We start from the raw sequence: 19,060 nt of genomic DNA, 5'->3' as shown, positions 1-19,060 counted from the left end.
GGCCGAGGACTAGTGGCCCAGTGCAAATTTTGCTGACATTGTCCATGCCATGCCCAGCCACCATAGACTCCCAGCTGCCATGTGTCCCTCGATGGCCACCTCAGCTGCTTGAGTTACCCCAGGCCACTGCTGCTAACGTACACCATGCCCCTGGCGATTACCACACTGAGTCACTAGTCCTAGGCCAGATTCCCCAGTGCAAATTTTGTTACCACCACCATCCTACCCCTGAGCCCTCCTATGGTCACTCCCCTTCAGAGCCAGCCTATCTGGGTCTCACCACAGATAGCAGTAGGCAGAGTCAGTGCAGAGTCTGGACTGAAAGGAAAAGCTACTCCAACACAATAGCAAGATGCAGGCAACACACACAGGAGACACCTCTAAAGCACCAGGTCCTGGTGAACAGGGAACACTGCAGGGTCACTACAGGACTTCTTCATAGGACCACTACTTTCAAGAGGAGATGTAGCTGAGTTTCCTAACACACACACACACACACACAAAATGAGGTGGCAGGGGGAGTATGTCCCAAAGGAAAGACCATGACAAAAACAGCAGGAGACCTAAACAAAACAGAAGTAGTTAGCCTGATATAGAGAATTTAAAGTAATCATCATAAAGATACTCACTGGACTTAAGAATGAAGGACATCAGCGAGACCCCTGAGAACTCAATAAATGAAACTAAAAATACAAGGGATAGAATAAATAGTAGGCTACAGGAAGGAGAGGAATGTATTAGTGACCTGGAGGATAGAGTAATGTAAAGCAGTCAAGCTAAGCAGATGACAAATACTGCATGGAGAACAGACTTAGGGACCTCAGTGACTCTGTCAAGCATAGTAACATTTGCATCTACTGGGATCCCAGAAGAAGATAAAGGGGGGAAAAGAAATTATAGCTGAAAATTTCCTAAATCTGGGGAGGGAAAAAGAAATTGTTTCAGGAGGCACAGAGATCCCTCAACAAAATCAACCCAAGGAGGTCCACACCAAGACATACAGTAATTAAAATGTCAAGAAATACTGGTCAAGATTTTTAAGGTTGCAAAAGAAAGACCTATATACACAGGGAAAGCCCATAAGGCTATTAGATTTTTGCAGGCCAGAAGGAAGTGGCATGATATATTCAAAGTGCTGAAAGGGAAACTTTTGCAGCCAAAAATACTTTCTCTCTCCTATTCTGAATGATGGCTTTGCTGGATATAAAGTTTTATCTTTTATCTCTCCTATCTAAATAGGAGAGAGAGTTTTTCCAGAGGAAAACTACAGTAGTCTGTGACCACGAAGCCAGCTGTAGAAGAAATATTAAAGGGAACACTTCAGTGGAAAGGAAAGATGATAAGTTAGGGTGTGAAAAAACACAAAAGCAGTAAAAGTATTTCTGTAAATGTCAGTCAAGGGATCAGTAAAATAAAAGGATGTAAACTAGGAGGGGCATATACCTAAAACATGGAGGGGAGGGGAGTAAAGAACGAATGCAATATTGAATGACCATCAGCATAAAATACTGCTGTGTGCAGAAGATGTTATATATAAATCAAATGGTAAACACAAGTCAACAGTAATAGATAAGCAAAACATGAAGAATCCTGCTTATCACTAAAGAAAACCAACAAACCATGAAAGAAAGAGAGGAATCAGGGAAAAACTACAAATACAACCACAAAACAGGTAACAAAATGGCCATACAGATCAATTACTTTCAGTGTAAATGTACTAAATGCTCCACTCAAAAGACATAGTGTGACAGAGTAATTAAAAAAAAATCTGTAAGCTGCCTACCAGAGACTCATTTCAGACCTAAAGACACATGAAGATTGAAAGTCTTGAGGGGAAGGAGATCATGCAAATGGATGTCAAAAGAAAGGTGGGTACCAGTACTTACATCAGACAAAATAGACTAAGAGACAAAGAAGGATACTATGTAATAGTAAAGGAGACAATCCAACAAGAAGATATAACAATTGTAAATGCTTATGTACCCAACATGGCAGCACCCAAATATGTAAAAGAGTTAAGAACAAACATAAAGGAACTACTTGATAGTAATACAATAATAGTAGGGGCCTTTAACACCCCACTTACATCAATGGACAGATCATCCAAACAAAAGCAACAAGGAAACAGTGGCTTTGATTGGCAAATGGGAACAGATGGATTTAACATATATTCAGAACATTCCATTCTAAAACAATACACATTCTTTTCAAGTGCACATGGAACATTCTCCAGAACAGATCATATATTAGGCCACAAAACAAGCCTCAACAAATTCAAAGACTGAAGTAATCCCGTGCATCTTTTCTGACCATAACACTATGAAACTAGAAATCAACCATAAGAAAAAATCTGGAAAGACCACAGATACATGAGGTTAAATAACATGCTACTAAACAATGAATGGGTCCACTGAGACATCAAAGAATAAATCAAAAAGTATATGAAAACAATGGTCCAAAACCTTTGGGCATGCAGCAAAAGCTGTTCTAAGAGGAAAGTATATGCAATACAGGCCTACCTGAAGAAGCAAGAAAAATCTCAAACAACCTAACCTTACCAGAGCTAGAAAAAGAACAAAACACCACCCAAAACCAGCAAAGGGAAGGAAATAATAAAGGTTAGAGCAGAAATAAATGAGCTGGTTCTTCGAAAACATCAAGAAAATTGACAAACCCCTAGTCAGACTCATCAAAAAGCAAAACAAACTCAAAATTAGAAATGAAAGAGGAGAAATAACAACCATCACAGAAATAGTTATTAAAGAGTATTATGAAAAACTGTATGCCAACAAATTAGACAACTTAGAAGAAATGGATAAATTCCTAGGAACATAAAACCTACCAAAACTGAAGCAGGAAGAAATAGAAAATTTGAAGAAACCAGTTAGCAGTAAGGAGATTGAATTAGTAACCAAAAAACTTCAACAAACAAAAGTCCATGACCAGATAGCTTCGCTGTTGAATTCTACCAAAGATTTTTTTTTTAGAGATTATTTGAGAGAGAGAGCATGGAGGGAGAAGGAAAAGCAGACTCCCCACTGAGCAGAGAGCCCAAGACAGGGTTTGATCCCAGGACCCCGAGATCAAGATTTAACCAACTCAGCCACCAAGGTTCCCCTCTACCAAAGATCTGAAGAATAGTTAACCTTGGGGCAGCTGGGTGGCTCAGTTGGTTAAGCATCTGCCTTCGGCTTGGGTCATGATCCCAGGGTCCTGGAATGGAGACCCGCGTTGGGCTCCATACTCAGCGGGGAGCCTGTTTCTCCCTCTCCCTCTGCCTGCTGCTCTGTCAAATAAATAAAATCTATTAAAAACAATACTTTAACCTATTCTTCTCAAATTCATTCATGAGGCCAGCCTGATACCAAAACCAGATAAAGAAACCATCACAAAAGGGAACTACAGGTCAGTATCTTTGATTAACATAGATATAAAAATCCTTCACAAAATACTAGCAAAGAGAATCCAACAGTACATTTAAAAAGTCATTCACGATGGGGAAGAAAAGATGGCGGAGGAGTAGGGGGACCCTATTTAAACTGGTCCCCGTATTTGAGCTGAGACCACTCTGAGAACTCATGAAATCAGCCTGAGATGTAAGAAGATCTGGATCTCTACAAACAGAATATCGCAAGTGGTTGGTTTCGAGGTACCAAGCGGGGAGCCGTGATTCCACGGGCAGATATCGGAGGATAAATGGCAGCGGGAGGGAGCCTGGCCATGGGGATCCTACACTGCTGGTAAGTGACAGCCTCCATCACTGGGGACGGGGCACAGACTCGCAGACTGGTAGCAGCACGGAAAGGACTTTAGGGCAGCCCCCGGAACGGAAACCCAGAGCGGCGGGGTCGCGTGTGCGAACTGGGAGCGGCTGGCGGTTTTAGAAGCACAAAGCGCAGAGACGTGCCCCGAACTGGAGGCAGGACTGGGAGCGCTGAGGGGCGCACAACCCAGGACTGCAGTTTATAGCAGCAGGGACAGAAACGGAGACAGTGTGGCCTGGAGAGCTCACTGAAGAACAGACTGCAATCTCTCTGCTCTGAGGCAGAGGGTTGGAAACGGTCTCTTCTGCTCTGACTCACGGAGGAGACGCGGAGAGCCGCCAGGGAAAGCCACCCAGAGAACAAAAGCCCCAAAAAACTGATTCCCACTGAGTCCATACCACACCACAGGGGGGCAGGGCAACTCCGCCCAAACAGGGTTGGCTGAGTAACAGGGCGGCAGGTACCTCCCCCAGAAGACAGGCTGGGAAAACAAGAAGCTAGCAACCCTTAGGTCCCTATAAAACAGGTGCATCTTGCTTGGGTTCTGGTCAATAATTTGGACTCTATACCTTCCCTCAACTACCAATCGACAGAATGACTAGGAGGAGAAACCTCCGAAACAGAAAAGACTCAGAGATCATGACTTATGCTGCAGATTTACAAATGGATGCAGATATAACCAAGATGTCAGAGATGGAATTCAGGGTAGCAATTGTGAAGACAATAGCAAGAATGGAGAAATCAATTAATGGCAACATAGAGTCTCTAAGGGCAGAAATGAAAGCTGAACTGACAGAACTTAAAAAAATACTACCATTGAGATCCAATCCAATCTAGATAATCTAACAGCTAGGGTAAGTGAGGCAGAAGAACGAATAAGCGACCATATGGTTCAACATTCACAAGACAATATAATAGATAAAAAGGGAAGAGAGCAGGCCAGGGAAAAACAACTCAGAATCCATGAAAATAGAATCAGAGAAATAAGTGACACCATGAAGCGTTCCAATATCAGAATAATTGGAATCCCGGAGGGAGTGGAGAGAGAGAGAGGACTAGAAGATGTATTTGAGCCAATCAAGCTGAGAACTTCCCTAATCTGGGAATGAAACAAACATTTGCATCCTAGAGGCAGAGAGGACCACTCCCAAGATCAAGGAAAACAGGCCTACACACCGGCATGAGGGAGGAACATCAGAATAACGTCAGACCTATCCACAGAGACCAGGCAGGCCAAAAGGGCCTGGCAAGACATATTTAGGGTACTAAACAAGAAGAACATGCAGCCAAGAATACTTTATCTGGCAAGGCTGTCATTTAGAATGGATGGAGAGATGCAGAGCTTCCAAGACCGGCAGAAACTGAAAGAATATGTGACCACTAAGCCGGCCCTGCAAGAAATATTAAGGGGGGGGGTTCTATAAAAGGAGAAAGACCCCAAGAGTGATAGAGAACAGAAGTTTACAGAGACAATCTATAGAAACAAGGACTTCACAGGCAACATGATGACAATAAATTCATGTCTTTCAATGATCACTTTCAACCTGAATGGTTTAAATGCTCCCATAAAGCGGCACAGGGTTGCAGACTGGATAAAAAGACAGGACCCATCCATATTCTGTCTTCAAGAGACTCATTTTGAACCTAAAGATACATCCAGACTGAAAGTGAAGGGATGGAGGTCCATTTTCCATGCCAACGGACCCCAAAAGAAAGCTGGGGTAGCAATTCTTATATCAGACAAATTAGATTTTAAACTAAAGTCTGTAGTTAGAGACACAGAAGAACACTATATCGTTCTTAAAGGGTCTATCCAACAAGAAGATCTAACAATAATTGTAAATATCTATGCCCCCAACATGGGTGCAGCCATCTACATAAGCCAACTATTAACCAAAATAAAGAGTCATATTGATAACAACATGTTAATTATAGGAGACCTCAATACTCTCAGCAACAGATCATCTAAGCAGAATATCAAAGAAACGAATTTTGAATGACACACTGGACCCGATGGACCTCATAGGTATTTACAGAACATTCCACCCTAAAACAACAGAATACTCATTCTTCTTGAGCGCACATGGAACTTTCTCCAGAATAGACCCCATACTGGGTCACAAATCAGGCAGGTCTCAACCGATACAAAAATATTGAGATTATTTCCTGCATATTCTCAGACAACAATGCTTTAAAACTGGAACTCAATCACAAGAAAAAATTTGGCAGAAATTCAAACACTTGTCTGCTCAAGAATGTTTGGGTCAACCAGGAAATCAAAGAAGAACTTAAACAATTCACAGAAATCAATGAGAACGAAAACACATAGGTCCAAAACCTATGGGATACTGCAAAGGCGGTCCTAAGGGGGAAATACATAGCCATCCAAGCCTCACTCAAAAAAATAGAAAAATCCCAAATTCACCAACTAACTCTACACCTTAAAGAACTAGAGAAGAAGCAACAAACGATGCCTAAGCCATGCATTAGAAGAGAAATAATTAAGATTAGAGCAGAGATCAATGAATTAGAAACCAGAAACACGGTCGATCAGATCAACGTAACTAGATGTTGGTCCTTTGAAAGAATAAGATCGAAAAGCCACTTGTCAGACTTATCCAAAAGAAAAGAGAAAGGACCCAAATTAATACAATTACGAATGAAAGGGGAGAGATCACGATTAACATCAAGGAAATAGAAAAAATTATTAGAAATTCTTAACAACTCTATGCCCAAACTGAGCAATCTGGATGAAATGGAGGCCTTCCTGGAAACCTATAAGCTGCCAAGACTGAAACAGGAAGAAATTGACAACCTGAATAGGCCAATAACCAGTAACGAGATTGAAGCAGTGATCAAAAACCTCCCAAAAAACAAGAGTCCAGGGCCGGAGGGATTCCCTGGAAAAAAATTTTTTTTATTTTAATTTATTTGGCAGAGAGAACAAGTAGGCAGAGAGGCAGGCAGAGGGAGAGGGAGAAGCAGGCTCCCCACCGAGCAGGGAGCCCGATGCGGGGCTTGATCCCAGGACCCTGGGATTATGACCTGAGCCAGAGGCAGCCATTTAACCGAGCGAGCCACCCAGCCACCCCTTCCCTGGAAAATTCTACCAAACATTCAAAGGAGAAATAATACCTATTCTCCTGAAGCTGTTTCAAAAAATAGAAACAGAAGGAAACCTTCCAGAATCATTCTATGAGGCCAGCATTACCTTCATCCCCAAACCAGGCAAAGACCCCATCAAAAAGGAGAATTTCAGACGGATACCCCTGATGAATATGAATTCAAATATCCTCAACAAAATCCTAGTTAATAGGATTCAACAATACATTAAAAGGATCATCCACCAGAACCAAGTGGGATTTATCCCCAGGGTGCAAGGGTGGTTCAACATTTGCAAATCAATCAATGTGATAGAACACATTAATAAGAGGAGGGAGAAGAACCATATGGTCCTCTCAATTGATGCAGAAAAAGCATTTGACAAAATACAACATCCTTTCCTGATTAAAACGCTTCAGAGTATAGGGATAGAGGGAACATTTCTCAAGTTCATAAAATCCATCTATGAAGAACCCACAACGATTATCATCCTCAATGGGGAAAAGATGAGAGCCTTTCCCTTAAGATCAGGAACACGTCAAGAATGCCCACTCTCTCCACTATTGTTCAACATAGTACTAGAAGTCCTAGCAACAGCAATCAGACAAGAAAAAGAAATAAAAGGTATTCAGATTGGCAAAGAAGTCAAACTCTCTCTCTTCGCAGATAACATGATACTTGATGTTGAAAACCCAAAAGACTCCACCCCCAAATTACTAGAACTCATACAGCAATTCAGTACTGTGGCAGGATACAAAATCAATGCATTTTTTTTAAAGATTTTATTTATTTGAGAGAGAATAAGAGATAGAAAGCATGAGAGGGAAGAGGGTCAGAGGGAGAAGCAGACTCCCCGCTAAGCAAGGAGCCCAATGCGGGACTCGATCCCGGGACTCCAGGATCATGACCTTAGCCAAAGGCAGTCACTTAACCAACTGAGCCACCCAGGTGCCCCCAGTTGCTTTCTTATCCACTAACAACACAACTGTAGAAAGAGAAATTAGAGAAACAATTCCATTTACAATAGTACCAAAAACCGTAAGATACCTCGGAATAAACCTAACCAAAGAGGTAAAGGATCTATACTCTAGGAACTACAGAACACTCATGAAAGAAACTGAAGAAGACACAAAAAGATGGAAAAACATTCCATGCTCATGGATCGGAAGAATAAACATTTGTTAAAATGTCTATGCTACTCAGAGCCATCTATACCTTCAGTGCCATCCCGATCAAAATTCCAATGACATTTTTCAGAGTGCTGGAACAAACAATCCTAAAATTTTATGGAATCAGAAAAGACCCCGAATCGTCAAGGAAATGTTGAAAAAGAAAAACAAAGCTGGGGGCATCACGTTGCCCGATTTCAAGCTATATTACAAAGCTGTCATCACCAAGACAGCATGGTACTGGCACAAAAACAGACATATAGACCAATGGAACAGAACAGAGAACCCAGATATGGCTCCTCAACTCAATGGTCAAATAATTTTTGACAAAGCAGGAAAAAAACATGCAATGGAAAAAAGACAGTCTCTTCAATAAATGGTGCTGGGAAAATTGGACAGCCACATGCAGAAGAATGAAACTCAACCATTCTCTAACACCACACACAAAGATAAACTCAAAATGGATGAAAGACCTCAATGTGAGACAGGAATCCAACAAAATCCTAGAGGAGAACATAGGCAGTAACCTCTTTGACATCGCCCACAGCAACTTCTTTCAAGATTCATCTCCAAAGATTAGTGAAACAAAAGCAAAAATGAACTTCTGGGACTTCATCAAGATAAAAGGCTTCTGCACAGCAAAGGAAACCGTCAACGAAACAAAGAGGTGACCCACAGAATGGGAGAAGATATTTGCAAATGACACTACAGACAAAGGGCTGGTATCCAAGATCTATAAAGCATTTCTCAAACTCAACACCCAAAAAACAAATAATCAAGTCAAAAAATGGGCAGAAGACATGAACAGTCACTTCTCTGAAGAAGACATACAAATGGCTAACAGACATGAAAAAATGTTCATTATTAGCCATCAGGGAAATTCAAATCCAAACCACATTGATATACCACCTTACACCAGTTAGAATGGCAAAAATGGACAGTGAAAGAAACAACAAATGTTGGAGAGGTTGTGGAGAAAGGGGAACCCTCTTACACTGTTGGTGGGAATGCAAGTTGGTACAGCCACTTTGGAAAACAGTGTGGAGATGCCTCAAAAATATAAAACTAGAGCTACCCTATGACCCAGGAATTGCACTCCTGGTTATTTACCCCAAAGACACAGGTGTAGTGAAAAGAAGGGCCATATGCACCCCAATGTTCATAGCAGCAGTGTCCACAATAGCCAAACTGTGGAAAGAGCCGAGATGCCCTTCAACAGGTGAATGGATAAAGAAGATGTGGTCCATATATACAATGGAATATTACTCAGCCATCAGAAAGGATGAATACCCAACTTTTACATCAACATGGATGGGACTGGAGGAGATTATGCTAAGTGAAATAAGTCAAGCAGAGAAAGTCAATTATCATACGGTTTCACTTATTTGTGGAACATAAGGAACAGCATGGAGGACATTAGGAGAAGGAAGGGAAAAATGAAGGGGGGGAATCGGAGGGAGAGATGAACCATGAGGGACTATGGACTCTGAGAAACAAACAGGGTTTTACAGGGGAGGGGGGAGGGGGATTGGCTAGCCTGGTGATGGGTTTTAAGGAGGACACGTACTGCATGGAGCACTGCGTGTTATACGAAAACAATGTATTGTGGATCACCACATCAAAAACAAATGAGGTATTGAGGCGCCTGGGTGGCTCAGTGGTTAAGCGTCTGCCTTCGGCTCAGGTCCTGTGATTGAGCCCCGCATCGGGCTCCCTGCTCAGCGGGAAGCCTGCTTCTCCCTCTCCCGCTCCCCCTGCTTGTCCTCCCTCTCTCACTGTGTCTCTCTCTGTCAAATAAATGAATAAAGTCTAAAAAAAAAAAGCTAATGATGTATGGTGACTAACAAAATAAAATTAAAAAAATCATTCACCACGATCAAGTGGGATTTATTCCTGAGATGCAAGGGTGATTCAATATTTGCAAATCAATCAATGTGTGATACATCACATCAATGAGAAAGTATAAAAACTGTATGATCATTTCTGTAGACTCAGAAAAAGCATTTGTATAGCATTCATAAGAAAAACCCTCAACAAAGGGTTAGAGGGAACATACTTCAACATAATGAAGGCCATATAAGAAAAACATATATGAGCTAACATCATGCTCAATGGGGAAAAAACTTGACTGCTTTCCCCCTAAGGTCAGGAACAAGACAAGGATGTCCACTCTCCCCACTTTTATACATATTGGATGTACTAGCTACAGCAAGTGACAGTATAGAGATAAAAAGAATCTAAATTGGTAAGGAAGAAGTAAAAATTTCACTACTTCCAGATGACATGAGACTGTACATAGAAAACCCTAAGGACTCCACCCAAATTCAGTAAAGTTGCAGGATACGATATCAATGTGGAGAAATCTGTTGCATTTCTATACACCGATAATAAAGCAACAGAAAGAGAAATTAAAAAATCCCATTTACAATTGCTCCCCAAATAGTAAGATACCTAGGAACATACCTAACGAAATAGGTGAAACCCATAAACACCAATGAAAGATAAGACAACGCAAGGAAATGGAAAGATTCTATACTCCTAGATTGGAAGAACATTATTAAAAATGTCTATACATTTAATGCAATCCCTATCAAATACCAATAGCATTTTTCACAAACAATCCTGAAATTTATATGGCACCACAAGACCCCAAATTGACAAAGCAGTTTGGAAAAGAAAAACAAAGTTGGAGGTATCATACTTCCAGACTTGAAGTTATATTACAAAAGTTGCAGTAATCAAAATAGTATGGTACTGGCAGAGAAACAGACATATAGATCAATGAAAGAGAATACAGAACCCAGAAACAAACCCACAATTATGGTCAGTTAATCTGTGATAATGCAGGAAAGAATATACAATGGAATATTCTCTTCAACAAATGGTGTTGGGAAAACTGGTCAGCTACATGCAAAAGAATGAAACTAGACCACTTTCTTATACCATACACGAAAATAAACTCAAAATGGATTAAAGACCTAAAGGTGAGACCTGAAACCATAAAAAATCCTAGAAGACAGCACAGGCAGTAATGTCTCTGACATTAGCTGTAGCAGCATTTTCCTAGAAATGTCTCCTGAGGCAAGGGAAATAAAAGCAAAACTAAATTATTGGGACACCATCAAAATAAAAAGCTTCTGCACAGCAAAGGAAACAATAAAAAAAAAAAAAAAACCTAAAAGGCAACCTACTGAATGGGGATATATATTGGCAAGTGACCTATGCAGTAAAGGGTTAGTATCCAAAATATATAAGGAGCTTACAAAACTCAACACCCAAAAAACAATCCAATTAAAAATGGGCAGAAGACATGAACAGACATTTCTCCAAAGAAGACATCCAGATGACCAAAAGATGAAAAGATGCTCACCATCACTGATCATCAGGGAAATGCGAATCAAAACCATGATGAGATATCACTCATACCTGTCAGAATGGCTAAAATCAAAACCCAAGAAACAACAGGTGTTGGCAAGGATGTGGAGAAAAAGGAACCAACCTTCTAGCACTGTTTGGTGGGAATACAAATTGGTGCAGCCACTGTGGAAAACAGTATGGAAGTTCCTCAAAATTGAAAAACAGAATTACCATATGATCCAGCAATTGCACCACTAGGTATTTACCCAAAGAATACAAAAATACTGATTCAGAGGGATACATGTACCTCAATGTTTACAGCAGCAGCATTTACAACAGCCAAATTATGGAAACAGCCAAGGTGCTCACTGATAGATGAATGGATAAAGAAGATGTTAAATGTATGTGTATGTGTATATATGTGTTTATGTATATATACGTTGTTATGTGATGTTATATGTATATAGACATACACACAATGGGATATTATTCGTCCACCAAGAATGATATCTTGTCATTTGCAATGACATGGATGGAGCTAGAGAGTATAATGCTAAGTGAAATAAGTCATAGTCAGAAAAAGACAAATACCAATGTGATTTCACTCATATGTGGACTTTAATAAAACAAATGAGCAAAGGAAAAAAAGAGACAAACCAAGAAACAGACTCTTAACTATAGAGAACAAACTGATGGTCCCAGAGGGGAGGTAAGTGGGGGGATGGGGTTAAATGGGTGTTGGAGATTAAGGAGGGCACTTGTGATAAGCACAGGATGATATATGGAATTACTGAATCACTTGATTGTACACCTGAAACTAATATAACATTGTGATAACTAAATGGAATTTAAATAAAAATAACTATGTAACTTATTACAGATTTCTTTAGTGATTTTTTTTCCTACAAGAAGGGGATGGCATAACTTACCAGAGTGTTCCATCTGCCTTCTCCTTGGCTTGCTTATATCCCCACTGGGTGATAAAGCTTTCAGTATGGAGGAAGCACTTCTGTGTGTCTTCCCTATTAAATATGGTGGCTGATTTAAATACAGTTAGCATCACTTATTCATTCATCATAATTTTTTTCTTTTATCATAATTTTCATGCCTATCTAGTAATGTGGCAAATTTTAACTAAAAGCTATTTAGAATTACAATGTCCACTTTGGGAATCTGAAATTTAACATGATTTCAAACACGCAGAAGTTCTAGAATAAAAGAAATAAAAATAAAATTTTACAGGGGTGCCTGGGTGGCTCAGTTGGTTAAACGTCCAACTCAGGTCATGATCTCAGAGTTTTGAGATCAAGCGCCTCATCAGGCTCCGTGCTGGGCGTGGAGCCTCCTTAAGGTTCTCACTCTCCCTCTGCTCCTCCCCCATCCTCTCTTTTTGTCTCTTCCTCTTTAAAAAATAAAAAAAATTTTATCAACAGAATGGTTAATCATAACATTTTTTAGGATGTAAAAGAAAATTAAGCAGTTCATAAACTCTGTTAAAATCTCCAACTGCTCTTGTGCTGACTTTTTAGACCACTAAATACTTCAGTAATTGTACATGAACTCAAAACTTTACAAAAGAAAGAGAAAAAACAATCAATGCCTAATGGTTCCTTAAAGAAAATTTTCCTTCTGAAGCTGCTGTTGAGGAATGAAAAGTATAGCTGTGGGTTAAGTGAATGGTCTTAGACACTGGCCCTTGAGAGAAGGCATGCTGGGCATTTCACTGCTTTCAAACAAGTTTCAGAATTCTGAGACATTGGTGCACAAGTAAAAGGGAGATGTTTTCAACATTAATTACAATCCCTGGAGATGGGACAACTTTCACAATATGCCATCTATGTGACTTCTTAAGGTAAAAAGCTTAAGTCACTGGTCATAGACCTTTCTTCTAATATAAGCACTTCAGGCTATAAATGTCCCTATTAGCACACACATTTTTATTTTGCTGAAAAGAATTTTAAAAGATCTAGAGAGTGGGTTATAAGACTTGATAAGATATAAATTATCTATAGGTACAGTAAAATTTCAATAGTAAACACTACCCAGGTGTTCTTTCTCCCTCCGTTTTTCCTTCATCCCTCCCTTGCTGCCTCCTTTCCCTTCTTTTTCCTTTCCCTTTCTTTCCCTTTTTTTTTTTTAAGAGAAGCTGATCCTAAAATTTAAGTGGAAATACAAGAGGACCTACATTACCCAAAGCAATCTTTAAAAAGCAAAACTTACAGTACCTGACTTAAAGACTTCTGATGGTCCCACAGTAATAGTGTGGTTAAGGATAGGCCTATTAATGGAAGAAATAAAACTGAAAGTGTAAAACAGACCCACCCTTAGCCAGTCACTGGATTGTCAACAAAGCAATTTTAAGGAGGGGAAGGCAAGTCTTTTCAGCAAATGATGCTAGAGCCACTGGGTATCTATATGAATGAGAAAAACCTTGATCCCTGCCTCGCACTGTACACAAAAGTTACTTCAAGATGGATCACAGACTTAAATGTAAAAGCTAAAACTATACAGCATTTAGAAAATATAGATTATCTTCATGACAATAAAAATTTAAAAGAAAAATTAGACTTCCTCAAAATTAAAGATCTGCTCATCAAAATTAACTTAAAAAAATGAACAGAAGAGCTTCAGACTAAGAAAATTTTTGCAAAATGTACATATGACAAAGGACTGGTGTCCAGAATTAATAAAGAACTCCCAGAGCTCAACAATTTTAAAAATGCAATAAATTGGAAACTGGAAGATTTGAATGGCTATTTCACAAAGTAAGGTATATGATATATATATGAATGATCAAAAAGCAAAAGTGCTCAACACTTAACCATCAGGGAAATTGAAATTAAAGCCCCCATGAGATAGCACTACATATCCATCACAGATCTGATGAAAACTGTCAGGATGTGAGACAACAGGAACTCTCTTCTCATATGTTCATGTAAGTAAAAAACGGTACAACCACTTTGGGAAATGGTCACTTCTCATAAAACTACATATACTGTAGCCTTGTGACCCAGTGTATCAGGTTGAATGGTATCCCAACAAAATTCAGGTCTACGTGGAACATGTGAATATGCACTTATTTTGAAATCAGGTGTTTGCAGATTGATCAAGTTAAGATGAGGTCATACTAAATTAGGGTGAGTCTTACTTCAACAACTGGCATCCTTACAAGGAGAGAGAGAGACTTGGATACAGAGATACGTAGAAGGAAGAATGACACAGACTAGAGTGACACAGCAACAAGCCAAGGAATGCTGAGGATTGCCAGCAAACACCAGAAGCCAGGAAAGAGGTGAGGGACAGATCTCCCTCAGAACCTCCGGAAGGAACCAACCCTGCCAACAGGTTGATTTTGAACTCCCGTCTTCTGAACTGTGAGACAATAGATTTCTTTTGTTTAAGCCTCTCAGTTTGTGGTAATTTGTTACAGCAACACTAGGAAGCTATACACCCAAACTTACTCTAGGTATTCATCTAAAGGAAATGAAAACATAGGTTTATCAAAACAAAAAACCTAGCATAAGAATACCAATAACAACTTTTTCACAATAACTAAGGACTAGAAGCCATTGAGGTGTCTACCAAAGAGAATGGATAAACAGTTGTATATTTACGTGATGGGATGCCACTCAGCATTAAAAAGGAAAAAACTGGGGCACCTGGGTGGCTCAGTTGTTCAGCATCTGCCTTCAGCTCTGGTCATGATCCCAGGGTCCTGGGATTGAGCCCTGCATCGGGCTCCCTGCTCAGCGGGAAGCCTGCTTCTCCCTCTCCCACTCCCCCTGCTTGTGTTCCTGCTCTCGCTAGCTCTGTCAAATAAATAAATAACATCTTTAAAAAATAAATGAAAAGGAAAAGACGACTGATGTATGCAACAGCATGGATGAAGCTCAGAAACTTTATACTGAAAGAAGCCTACACAAAAGAGTATGTATAATTCCATTCATGCAAAATTGTACAGTGGGAAAAATTAATCTATGATAAAATAAAACCAGTGACACCTCTGAGGGATAGGGTGGGGGGTTTACTGGGATGGGTCAGAAGGGAGCTATCTGGGATTGTAGTAATCTGTTGTTTGATAAAGTTTGGGTTGTAGAGATGTACACATTGTACTCATGCACTAGCAAACTTAAGATTTCGCATTTCCCATAAATAAATTCCACCTAAACAGAAGAAATACAGTACTCTTGGTAATGATGATACACATCTACCCACCGCTCCCGGGGTCAACCACTTTTCATGGCTCTGATTAGCTGAGATGAAATGCTAGGGATTGCCCTCTTAAAATGTGGTATCTGAAGATGCTTAGGTGGACACCCTAGACCTGAGTCCATGGGTCCCTGCCTGCCAGCCACCGACATGAGCCAATCCAGAAGGAGACTTGTCTCGTCCCTTCCCTCTCACTTGTTAGACTGTCTTTGCCAGGTCCATTCAGTGGTCAGACCAGATCTTAAGACACACTAACACCTATCAACCACTCTTGAGGGATAGAGGGTGTCTAAAGAGAATGAACAGAGATGCAAGGACATGCCATGAAGACCTAACAAAATGACAGCAATAGCCACCCATGACCAGGGCCTTATAAGGTCTTTACCTACCCATATGGAGAATACCAGTCTCTTTTCCAAGAAGAGCAAAGCCTTGATACAGAGCTCTTACTCAGATATGCTCAGCTATCCAGCTCTCCCTGAGAGGAACTGCTTACACTAAACTCATCACTCTTACTAACCAAGGAGATATTGCTAGAGATCTGCTGGAATGGCCAAAATAAAAAGTAGTGCTGATACCAGATGCGGGCAAGAAGGTGGAGAAACGATCACTCAGACATTGCTAGTGGGAACTTAAATGGTGTGCCCATGGGTATTGCACTTTTTTACAAAACTAAACATTTATTTACCATGTGACTCAGCAACTGCACTCTTGAGCATTTATCCCAGAAAGAAGACATTATATTCACACAAAAACCTGTATGGAAATGTTCAAAGCACCTTCATCTATAATAGCCAAAAACTAAACAATCCAAATGTCCTTCAGTGGGTGAATGGTTTAACAAACTGAGGTACTTTCATACTATGGAATACTACTCATCAATAAAAGGAATGAAGTATTGGTGCATACTAAGTTTGGGTGGATCTCAAGAGAACTACACTGAAAAGGCAATCCCCAAATTTAACATCCTATATGACTTCTTTTATGTAACATTCTTGAAGTAACAAAAATCGCAGAGACACAGAACAGATTAGTGGTTGGCAGAGGAAGACGGGGGAGGAGGCCGGGGGGGGCTGGGATGACTGTACAAGAGCAGCACAGGGCATGCCTGTGAGGTAACAGTTCTGTGTCTTTGAATATAGTGGCAGTTACAGGAATGTATATGGCATAACGTTTCACAGAACTAAATATATGCTCCACACACACAAAAGAGTGAAGGTAAAACTGGTGAAATCTGAATAAGGTCAGTGCATTGTGTTAACAAAAATAAAAGGCTGTTTTAACAACAACAAAAAAATGTCATTTACCTCATATATGGAATTTAAGAATCAAAACAGATGGACACAGGGGAGGAAGGAAAAAAGGGGAAGCAAACCATAAGAGACTCTTCACAATAGAGAACAAACAGGGCTGCTGGAGGGGAGGTGGGTAGGAAATGGGCGAAATGGGTGATAGGTGTTAAGGAAGGCACTTGTGATAAACACTGGGTGTTGTATGTAAGTGATGAAACCAGTCTTACACTATATGTTAACTAGCTAGAATTTAAATAAAACTTGAAACATTAAAAAAAAAGTTGCACTTGCTGAGATGAGTACAGGGTGAAGTATGGAATTGCTGAATCACTACATTGTACACCTGAAACTAATATAACACTGTATGTTAACTAAAATTACAATAAAAAACTTTAAAGAAATGAAAGACTAAAAAGACCCCACATATGATCACCTCAAAAGATGCCCAAAAAACATTTGACAAAATCCTACATTCATTCCCAATAAAAATTCTCAACAAACAAGGAATAAAAATTTGTTGTGCTCATAAAGGGCAGCTATAAAACTTACACTTAGGAGAAAGCACTCCCCAAAACATCAGGAACAGGGAAAGGATGTCCACTCTCACCATTTAAATTCATCATTGCACTGGATGGTCTCGCCTGTGCAATGAGGCAAGAAAAAGAAATTAAAGATATACTGAACGTAAAGAAGTAAAACTTATTCACAAATAACATGATCATCTATATAGAAAATGCTATAGGACTTACCAAAAAAGCTACTAGGGCTAAAAAGTAAGTTTTGCAAGTTTACCAGATATGAGATCATTATCCACAAGTTAATTTTATTTCTCTGTACTTTCAACAGTTAAAAACTGACTTTTAAAATAGATTAAATAAAGGCGGAGCAAGATGGCGAAGGAGTAGGAGACCTGGATTTCGTCTGGTCTCAGGCATTCAGCTGGATAGGGATCAAACCATTCTGAACACCTACGAACTCAACAGGAGATCGAAGAGGAGAGTAGCAACAACTCTCTGAACAGAGAAGCGACCACTTTCTGGAAGGTAGGACGTGCGGAGAAGTGAATCTGAGGCGATATTTGGGAGGATAGACGGCGGGGGAGGGGCCTCCGTCGGCCGCTTCTGGCAAGTGCTAGAGCCGCGGAGCACAAAATCGGAACTTTTAGAAGTCGGCTCCGCTGAGGGACATCACTCCAGTGGCTAAGCGGGGGGGGGGGGTGGAACCCTCGCAGAGTGGCACAGGAGTGCACCGCAGGGATCTGCTGGGTTTGGAGACTCCACATGGAGTGCGGTGTCAGAGACAGAAATGCTCGGTTACAGGCTGGGGGAGCACGGAGTGCAGCCAGAGATCAGGGAGACGGGAGTGATTGACTGCTTTTCTTTGGGGGCATACTGAGGAGCGGGGCCCAAGTTCTTGGCTCCTCCGGGACAAAGACTGGGAGGCCGCCATTTTCACTCTTGTCCTCCCAAAACTCTGTAGGGAAAAGTTTGCAGGGAACAAAAGCTCCTGAGAGCAAACCGGAGCAGATTACTTAGCCTGGACCGGCAAGGGCGGGGCAATTCCGCCTCCAGCAAAGACCTTTGGGAACCACGGCAACAGGGCCCTCCCCCAGAAGATCAGCAAGAACCACCAGCCAAGACCAAGTTTACTGATCAATGAGAACGGTAGAACTCCAGCGCTAGGGGAATACTGCGCATTTTTTACCGTGATTCTTTAGTCTTTCAAAGTTAGTTTTTTTTAACTGTTTTTTTTTTTGGAATTTTTCTTTTTCCCTTTTTCAACCATCTTATCAATCCCTTTTTAAAAAAACTTTTATTTTTCATTTTTACAGTCATATTTTATCCCTTCATAGTAGTTACCCTTATTTTTGGCATATATATATAAGTTGTTCTCTTTCAAATTTTGAGATACAGTTTCTTCTAACAGATCAAAATATACCCTAAATCTCTAGTGTATGGCTTTGTTCTAGTCTCCTGCCTGATCACATTCTCTCCCTTTTTAAATCCTCTTCTTTTTTTTCAAACTTCTTATCAATTCTTATAAAATTTGTTATAATTTTCATCTTTACAGTCACATTCCATCCCTTCATCGTATCAACCCTTATTTTTGTACATATATAAGTTTTTCTTTCTTTAAAATTTTGGGAAGCACTTTCTTCTAACAGACC

The 19,060-nt window shown here is 40.3% G+C and overlaps 1 protein-coding gene across 4 annotated transcripts in view; it reads right to left on the bottom strand.

The window, feature by feature from the left end:
* The window catches only part of ZNF169 (zinc finger protein 169), a 72,938-nt gene that overhangs the window by 9,714 nt on the left and 44,164 nt on the right, over positions 1-19,060 (bottom strand). The window contains exon 2 of one of the 4 annotated variants that reach the window (XM_028093068.1): positions 17,443-17,534. The exons of the other annotated variants lie outside the window; for them this stretch is intronic. Coding sequence (XP_027948869.1) covers positions 17,443-17,503 — 61 coding nt within the window. The 5' untranslated portion in view covers positions 17,504-17,534. The remainder of the gene's footprint in view (positions 1-17,442; positions 17,535-19,060) is intronic. 4 annotated transcript variants of the gene reach the window in all.

The sequence above is a fragment of the Eumetopias jubatus genome, unplaced genomic scaffold (genome assembly GCF_037043125.1).
Source record: "Eumetopias jubatus isolate StellerSeaLion01/CBP00866 unplaced genomic scaffold, mEumJub1_p1.0 scaffold_15, whole genome shotgun sequence".
Classification (NCBI taxonomy): domain Eukaryota; kingdom Metazoa; phylum Chordata; class Mammalia; order Carnivora; family Otariidae; genus Eumetopias; species Eumetopias jubatus.
Note: the sequence above shows the minus strand (reverse complement) of the source record. Positions and strands in the feature narration are given on the sequence as shown.